The sequence below is a fragment of the Octodon degus genome, unplaced genomic scaffold, assembly GCF_000260255.1.
Source record: "Octodon degus isolate 3935 unplaced genomic scaffold, OctDeg1.0 scaffold00026, whole genome shotgun sequence".
NCBI lineage: Eukaryota > Metazoa > Chordata > Mammalia > Rodentia > Octodontidae > Octodon > Octodon degus.
Genome location: NW_004524602.1, coordinates 11,073,688 through 11,082,744, shown reverse-complemented (window position 1 = coordinate 11,082,744; position 9,057 = coordinate 11,073,688). Strand labels below are relative to the sequence as shown.

Sequence of the window (9,057 nt, the reverse complement as noted above, 5' to 3'; positions counted from 1 at the left end):
AAAAAAAAGAAAAAGAAAGAAAGTCTCGCAAACAGTGGGCTCGGCAACTGCTTCTCCTCCACAACAGCCTCTCCTCCCAACAGGGAAGACGGGCTCACAGAGCAGCTGCTCAGCAACCTTCACTGCAGACAAGCCGAAGAGCGTGACCTCGCCCTCCTGCAAGAAAGCGCTGAGGTTTCACGTGAATTTATGGTCCGCACCAACATGGCAGGGATCATTAAACATTATCTGTGTTTATTACTTGGTAAGACCTAGACAGCAGGCGAATTTAAAAGCTGACTTTACTACCTGATTAACTTTAGAAGTGCAGATTAGATCTTCCTCAAAACGGTAGCATAACAAATGGGGACACACACTTCAGAAATTCAGCAGAGTCTCACTACGCAGATCAGACTTGTAGTGACCCTATTTTCAGCCTCCCACCCTCTGGGATGACAGGCGTGTGCCATCCCGCCCAGCCCAGTCTCGGTGGCTGCCTCAGCATGCCCTGGGGGCGGGGCCAGCACAGCATAGGGGGATCAAACTTGGGTGGCTGTGCCTGCCGAAGCAGGCACTTCAGTCTGCTGAGCTATCTGGCCTGCCCCTGATGCACCGTTTTTTTTTAAAAAAAAAAAAAAAAAAAGAAAATCTGGGGCCAGGGAGATAGCTCAGTAGGACAAGTGCTTGCCTGGCAAGTGCAAGAGCCCGAGTTCAATCCCTGGTCCGACAAAAAAAAAAAAAAAAAAGAAAATCTCTCTTGAAATATGCACGTACCAGTTAGTTATTTTTGTTCATTAAAAAAATATTATCTTCTTGAGTGTGACATTACAACTACAAATTTATTTAAACTTCTTTTGTTACTTAAGTAGAAAAAGCCACTTTTAATGACTATTAAATAAAAAAATGGAAAGTGGGGTTATCCATGTTTTCAATAAAAATCTCTACTTCCTCGGACAGCATCATCTTCTTTGAAAGTCAAGGCAGTTCCTTGTAAATAAGGCTTTTAATAAGTTACAAATATGTAATAGGTTCTTATCCACCGTCTTCCTGACTACGTAATGCACTGTTGCATAGCAACAATTTTTTTCTGCTTCTTCTTTGTAGGAAGCCTGAGAGTCTGAAATCTGCAATGGCTTGGTTGAACCTGGGAATTTCTCTGGTACCACGGGTGCAAATATCCGTTGTAGAAGTCAGTAGCTGTTAGTGTTTTCTTAAGCATTACTGATCGGATGCCAACCCAGCCATCCTAAGGGAAAAAGGACAAAAGTGACCAGGCAGTGGTGGCAAAAGAAGACAACTAAGCAAATTATCATTCATAAAATTTTTATCATGGAAACAAATCAATAAATCTCCACTGAATGCCTAACTACAAAGTAACACATACAGTTCCTCGACTTTAAAAGTTTATTATGGGGGCTGGTGAGATGGCTCAGTGGTCTAAAGCACCTACTTAGAACAAGCTTAGCAAAGCACAGGGACTGCGGTTCAATCCCCCAGCACCACATGCTAGCCAGCCCCGCCCCCTGGTGGGCTGAGCTGGCCGCGCACACACACACACACACACACACACAAAATAAAAAAAAATTTAAAAAAAAAGTTTATTATGAAGGGGAGACAAATACACAGACCGGCATGGACCTACTTAGACACACAGAGAGTAGAATAACAAGCTGTTCATTTGCATGGTGCTGTGCAGTTTCCAGGGTGCGTCTGTATATCTCACTGGGACCGGTCATGAAAACAACCTAAAAGGCCGCAGATCCAGTACTGTCCCCATTTTAGAAAAGGAAACAAGGCCGCGGCAGGTGGGTAAATTTTTTCTAAGGTACCACAGCTGGCCAGATTCAAATCCACACTTGAATCGGCCTGATTCTTTTATGACTGCAAACTGCAAGCTGGAAAACATGCAGACCCAGCCGAGCAGGGTATAACATATGTGCCCAACCCTGACCCAGGAGAAGCTGGGAAAGATGAGGCTGCATCCTCCACCTCCAGGGGCTGCAGGTCAGATCAGTCAGTCTCCTACGTGGATTTTTTTTTTTTTGGTACAGGGTCTCACTATGCAACTTGGACTTACAGTGATCCTCCTGTTTTCAGCCTCCCTAGCGCTGGGATTATAGGCATTCACCACCACACCCGGTCAGGTCTTGGTGGCCAGCTCAGTGTGCCAGGGGGTAGGGGTGGGCATGGCATGTGGTGCCAGGGATCGAACCCTGGTCCTTGTGCTTAAGTCTGCTGAGCTTTCTCGCCAGCCCTATGTGTTTTTTTGTTTGTTCGTTTGTTTTTTGCAGTACCAGGGATTTTTTTTTTTTTTTTTTTTTTGTACCAGGGATTGAACTCAGGCCCTTGCGCTTGCCAGGCAAGCGATTATTCTATTGAGCCATCTCCCCGGCCCCTTCCCATGTTCTTAACACCCCCTTTTCACATATGCAAGGTCTAAACTGAATACCACATAACCATTAATACCCAGGATATGGAAGGGGTGTAGAACATGTCTCAGGAATACACCACTGACTTATAAACAATGGGTCTCGTCATTTTAAATTGTCCAGTAGACTTAAATCTACCATAGAGCAGGCAAAGGAAGTAGTGTGCATGCCATGCAGTAATTCAGCCAGATACTTTGCTATGAGTGTCTTTTTTTATCAAGCATAAAATCGGATTAGTAAAAAAAGTATGCCAGATATTCCACCATTTCCTAAGAAAATTAAACTAGCCCAGTGTGCCTATTTTTATGCCTGTTAATCCCAGAACTTGGGAGGCTGAGGCAAGAGAATCACCACAAATTTGACCCAGTCTGAGCTATATAGTGAGACTCTGTCTCAAAAAATAAAATAAAGGGGGCCAGGGAGATGGCGCAGTAGAGTAAGTACTTCCCTGGCAAGTGCAAGGGCCTGAGTTCAATCCCCTGTTCCAAAAAAATAAAATAAAATAAAATAAAAATAAATAAAATAAAATAAAATAATTGTCCAATTTGATCGGCAGCCAGTTTAGTGAAGTCCTAATTCAAATGATATGAACTATAAACTCGGTAAAACAAATATGACTCATCTGAAACTAAAGGAAAATGTACCTTGCAACAGACCAGCAGCATCTGGGACTGTTTGTGGTATGTGACAGATCCTGGAACAGCAGCCTGTCCTGAGAATTTTGGATCTGATGAACAGGGGCAGGGGCATGATATAAGAAAGAGAAAAATTAGTAATTATGTCACTGCACAGTACTTTTTAAAAATACGCAAACCCTAGAGAGGCAGCACATACTGGCACTGCGCACTTGCTCATGTCCTGGCCTTGTAATTCAAGTCCACCATGGAGCCTCGGCAGGCACGCTGCACATCACAGGCAGAAAGGAAGGCGCTCCGTGCACATGCGAAGCTACCAGCCCTCCACCACGAGTCCCAGTGATCGGCTAAGGTACTCAATGTCAAGTTCTATTGTTGCCATGCGAGGGTAAAAGCCACCTGCCACGGGATGACTTGAGGCCAGGACCTGGGCTGCCCTACATGCCACCCAGCAGGCCCGGCCGCCCAGCTCCCAGGAGCACTGGGCTGAACCGCAGCCTGGTGGTTTGTCTCTTCCTCACTGCACCACCAGGAGCACTGGCAGGCACTGGAAGGAGCCTTGACACAGAGAGCTGCGCTTGGGTCTACCTCTCCCTACTGGACAGACCCACTGTGGTGATCACCAGGATAAGATCAGGAAAACCCTCTGCAATCCTGGAAAGCCTTAATGCAGGGAATCACAGCCTAACACGGCCCAGGGATACTGCTCTAGCTGGGAGAGTCCAACCCGGCTTGCCTCCCCCAGCCCCAGCCTGCTGTCCAGCAGAAGCGCTGCTCTGTGCAGGGAGCTCAGCTCAGCACTGAGGCTGCCACTGGCAAGCAGGAAAGGAGACGACAGAGGACAAGCAAGCTTGCAGGCCCTGGAGATACCAAAAATTGACAGCAGACACTTCAAGGACTTTGCTCACTGGGATACAAGGCTAACAGAAAACTTCAACCACAGATGTCTGTTCAAACTTCCCCTTTGCCAACCTTATAAAAGGGGCGTATTTCTCTTTGTTCAGGGCAGACAGCTTTGTGGCTCTCTGCCTACCGGGACCCAGGTAATTACACATAGGCCTAGGTGCTTCCACAAAAGCCTGTTGTTCAGTCTCTTGCCTCCTGTTTTGTGTTTCTAGTTTCCTCAGACTACCTACTTCCCAGGTGCTTGGGATAATTAAATAAGAAAATACACTTGAATGGCTTATTCTCTGTAAAGAATGACAATTAAGTGAACTTTGAGTGCTGTTACAACGGAACTAAACAAACTATAAGGATGCTTATTTTTAGTAAATGTAACCTTTGGTAAAAAGACTCATTTTCAAGTCAATTATAGTGAAAAGATCTTCCATGTCAGCTATTCAAAAGTTAGTACCAGCAAGGACTGAGCGGTCCACTTCTACGAAATCCAGGAGTTTAATGGTACTGCCCATCCAGAGCGTCTGCAGCGGACTCTGCAAGGAACATTGAAGAAGGAATGAAGAGGGCCGCACCTCCGCCCCACGCCCTTCTCGGCCACGGGTGTGTGGTTCCGGCCACGGGTGTGAGGCTCCACTCTGAATGCTTCCCCCCGAGCAGGAACGGGGCTGCATCAGGAAATGCTGAGGAGCGGAACATGAACAGGACCTTCTATTTCAGTCTGTACAGGACTTATAAGATCATAAACATTATTTTTAAATCAGTGCTTCTGTCCAATTAAATACTTATGTTCACTACAAAAGATGCAAACAGGCGCCTGAGGCAAGAGGATCACCACGAATCTGACTCAGCCTGAGCTATGTAGCAAGACCTTGTTTCAGAAAAATAAAATACAATAAATTGTGGTATTCATCCAATCTGATGGGCAGCCAGTTCAGTGAAGTCCTAATTCAAATGATATGAACTATAAACTCAGTAAAACAAATATGACTAATCTGAAACGAAAGGAAAAGATTTATGTTAAGCATTTATGTTTAAAAAAAAAATGGAGAGGGGCTGTTGAGATGAATCAGTGGTCTAAAGCACCTACTTAGAACAAGCTTAGCAAAGCACCAGGGACCACGGTTCAATCCCCCAGCACCACATCCCAGCCAGCCCCGCCCCCTGGTGGGCTGAGCTGCCCCCCCCACAAATAAATAAATAAAAATTTAAAAAAAAATGGAGAAAGTGAAACTATTCTCAGCCCTATACATAACCACTGTTACCAGTCTGAGGTATATTTCCTTGTATTTTTTTCTTTTCTTTTTTGGTACCAGGGAATGAACTCGGGACCTTGCACTTGCCAGACAGGCGCTTATGCCACTGAGCTACATCCCCACCCCTCCTTCTAATTTTTTCTATAACTACTGTTACAAAATTCTAGAATGTGCTATTTTAAACCACAGCCAAATTCTGATCCCTGCACACTTAGCTACCTCTCCTGGACCGACTGCTGCATCTCATTTTATGACCACATCGTCACTTCCACAACCGGTTCCTTTATAACTGGACACTTCAGTTGTTTCCAATTTTTTGCTATTATGAACAAATTATCATTATAAAATTATAAAAATTTCAATATATCAAGAATTTTGTTAAAAGATTTTCAGAGTGTGTATGCACAAAAGAAAAATATATTTTATATATGTCCCCCACAAGCTAATGCTCAAACATACTGCTCATAATCTAGCCATTTAATGAAGATATTTATTTTGTCTTATTTCCAAAGTCGTCTTGGGTAGGATGCTAGCTAGCTCCGCCATACGAGATGCATGAATGAACAGGATAAATGTGTCTCTTGCGAGAGAAGTCTGAGATGTTATGCAATCACAGACATGGGAATGAAGAGTTCACAATAATGTAAGACTGTCATGGACAGTCCGTCTCAGCCTGCGCCCCGGTGTGAAGCAGCACCTTTATCACATACGTCCCAGACCTGAGATCTCCAACTCGACTCGACTCTGTTCATAAAGATGAACACAGGCTGGGGGACGTGGGGCACACCTGCAAAGCCAGCACCCTGGGAGGCCGAGGCAGGACAGCTGCAGTTTCAATTCTGCCTAGATAACTGGGAACTCCCTGTGTCCATAAAGGGGTTGCTAGAGATTTGCTCAGTGCAAAGCCCCTGGGTTTAATGCCAGAGTGTATTTGTGTGTGTGTGTGTGTGTGTGTGTGTGTGTGTGTGATTACATACCAGGAAATAAGTTCTCACAATCTCTCAGTTTTCCACACTGAATAATCTCCTTTTGGACTGTTCCTCTATTTCCTAGATCGAGAAAGCAAGGCCCAGAGAATGCAGCTGTTTCCCCAAGGGCGGCACCAGGATGAGGTGATGCACTGACTCGCAACTCAGTTCTCTTTCCTTTCTTCTTATCCCTGTGCTTGGCATCAAACCCTGGGCCTCTTGCCTGTGAGGTACCAGCTACAGAACTGGGCTACATCCCCAGCTCCCCTCCACCTCCACTCTGGCCCTCTACTCACCCAGAGATAAGAATCAATATCATTGCCTGCAAATTATTTTTTTTTTTTCTGATACTGTGGATTGAAGACCACAGGACCTTAGCACCAAGCTACATCCCATCACTTTTTTATTTATTTTGAAACAGGGTCTCACTAAATTGCCAAACTAAGCGGGAACTTGTGATCCTCCAGCGTGAGCCTCCCAGACTACCGTGATCACAAACGCGTCTACCATAAGCAGCTGCACTTTTTTCTTTCATAGGAATACATGGATTATTAAAATATGCTTGCCAACTAGAACAGATCTGTACTTACTTAGTGTAGCATTCGTGCCAGGAACACACAGAGAAAGCCCGACAGCCACGCTACCTTATCACCAGAGCACTGCTGGAGGAAGGCAAAGAGCATCCAGCAGCCCCCCATCAGTGCTGACTAAGTCACACGCTGGAGTGGACGTAAGTTCACACTGTCCTCTCGCTCGCGCTCAACAGCTGCACACACGATCAGGAACCCCAAGGTAGAGGAGAAAAGGCAGAAGCGGAGAGAACACAAGGGTCTCGCTCTCGGTTAGGGAAGGTCGGCTCTAGGACTCAAGCTCCACCTTTAGGCTCAGTGGAAACTCTGACAGCACAAAGCTTTTCTCAGTGGCCGGGCAGGGTGAGCTGCAGAAGACTCAAGTGAGGGACAGCAGGAGGGCTCGAGGGTGGCTTGGGCCTCTCAGAAAGCGGTCTGCTTAGCACCTCCACAGGGACATCTTCTAAGGAGCTCAAACTTAACAGGGCCAAAACTGAGCTACTGAGGTCCCTCCCCACATCTATGTCCCTCGGGACATTCTTAACACAAAAGGTCACACTATCTACCCAGCTGTCAAAGGGCTACGAATACCCTAAGTTCTTGCTAGGGCCTTGATAAATTGCTAAACTGTCCAGGCTGGGGCTTGAAGTTGTGATCTTCCTGCCTCAGCCTCCCAGGGTACTGGGATTACAGGCACGGGCCACCACACTGGGCTAATTTCTTCAGCTTTAAAATGTGACAATAGTATAACACGAGGTATAATCCTCACTGATGAACTTGGCGTGCTACAGACATCCCGGGCTAATTCCCTGTTGTGCCCAATATTACTAATTTCAGAGGTGGTCCGTTAAAATCCACCTATCATACTTGGTAGGGCAGCTTCCAAATAATATAAGCAACTATACAAATAAAGGAAAAAATAAACCAGCAAATGAGAATTGAACTCAGATATCTTAACAAACTGAAATTACATTTTTTCTTTGTACAGCGCATGTGGAAATCAATGACCTAAGAATCAGACTACAGCCTGGTATGGCAGTGCACACAAAAACCTCAATGAATGTGTAAAAGTGCATCCTGCCTTCCCCACTTACCATGTTTCCAATGGCGCGGTACAGTCTGAATATTTGCTCTGAGGTTTGTTCTTCCCATTTTATACAGCTGGTATCAGCAGAAATCTTAGGTGCTACAAGACAAGGCCAAGAGCGAGAGCGCACGTCAGCTTCAGCGGCCATGCGCTAACTTGTCCTGACATTGAGCAACAAGCACAAGAGATTACCGCAGGCCCTCAACTTTTGCGTAGGTTTAACATTTCCTACAAAATAAAGTACAAACAAATACTTAAAAAAAGAATGAACCACTTTATACCACAAGAACATAAAATGCCCTTTCTCAAGGTCCACATCAGGCTGTACACAAGTAAAACAAGCTGGGCCGGGGAGATAGCTCAGTGGTCTAAGCACCTGCCTGGTAAGTACAAGGACCTGAGTTTAATTCCGGGTGTCACACGCCATGCCGGTCCCAGAAAGAACCCCAGGCACGCCCCAGCAATGGAAACCGGGCATGGTGCTGCATGCCTGTAATCCCAGCACTGGGGAGGTTGAGACAGGAGGATCACTATGAGTCTCAGCTCACAGCAAGATGCTGTACCAAATAAATTAAAAAATAAAACATGTATAAAGAGTTTTAAAAACAAATGACAAACTTCAAGAATTTGCAGTGTGCATCATAGCTGGCTAATTTCTGGACTATGTACTGCTAGCAGCTTGGAAGAAACAAACTCCTGATAGAAAAATGGGCTAATGCTACGATTCCTCCCAGAAAAAAAGAAATGAGAAAAGTCCCCAAACAAATGAAAAGGTCCTCAATTTCACTCACAGGAATAACACACATTAAAACTACCCTGAGACACAATTTCTTAGCTATTAGATTCATAAGTACTGTGCACACAAACTTAGGGTTAGCAATAGTATTTGAAACAGCGAAAGACTAGAAACAAGCCAATGCCCAGCCCGAGAGGATCTGTTGAACAAATTATGATACGATCATAACTGAGAACTAGCTGCTATTAAGCAGAAAGAGGAAAATCTCTTCTTCCTGACAGGAGGTGGCCTCCACGATACACTAAGGAAATAGGATGGGGACATTTTATAGTGTGTATTTAATAGTGTGCCTTTTATGTCACCTTTCTGTAAAAGAAAAAAAGGGAAATAACTACATACATTATGTTGACAAAAGCAGATACTGGAAGGTTAAATCAGAACTAGCAGAAACGGGGCTGGTGAGATGGCTCAGTGGTCTAAAGCACCTACTTAGAACAAGCT

General features: G+C 45.0%; 1 protein-coding gene across 1 annotated transcript in view; it reads right to left on the bottom strand.

The window, feature by feature from the left end:
- Positions 1 to 789: 789 nt before the first annotated feature.
- The window catches only part of Mtfmt (mitochondrial methionyl-tRNA formyltransferase), a 23,215-nt gene continuing 14,947 nt past the window's right edge, over positions 790 to 9,057 (bottom strand). The window contains exons 6-9 of the mRNA XM_004628936.2: positions 7,828 to 7,919; positions 4,398 to 4,476; positions 3,053 to 3,135; positions 790 to 1,225 (exon numbers count right to left, since the gene is read on the bottom strand). Of these exons, the coding sequence (XP_004628993.1) occupies positions 1,031 to 1,225; positions 3,053 to 3,135; positions 4,398 to 4,476; positions 7,828 to 7,919 (449 nt within the window). The 3' untranslated portion in view covers positions 790 to 1,030. The remainder of the gene's footprint in view (positions 1,226 to 3,052; positions 3,136 to 4,397; positions 4,477 to 7,827; positions 7,920 to 9,057) is intronic.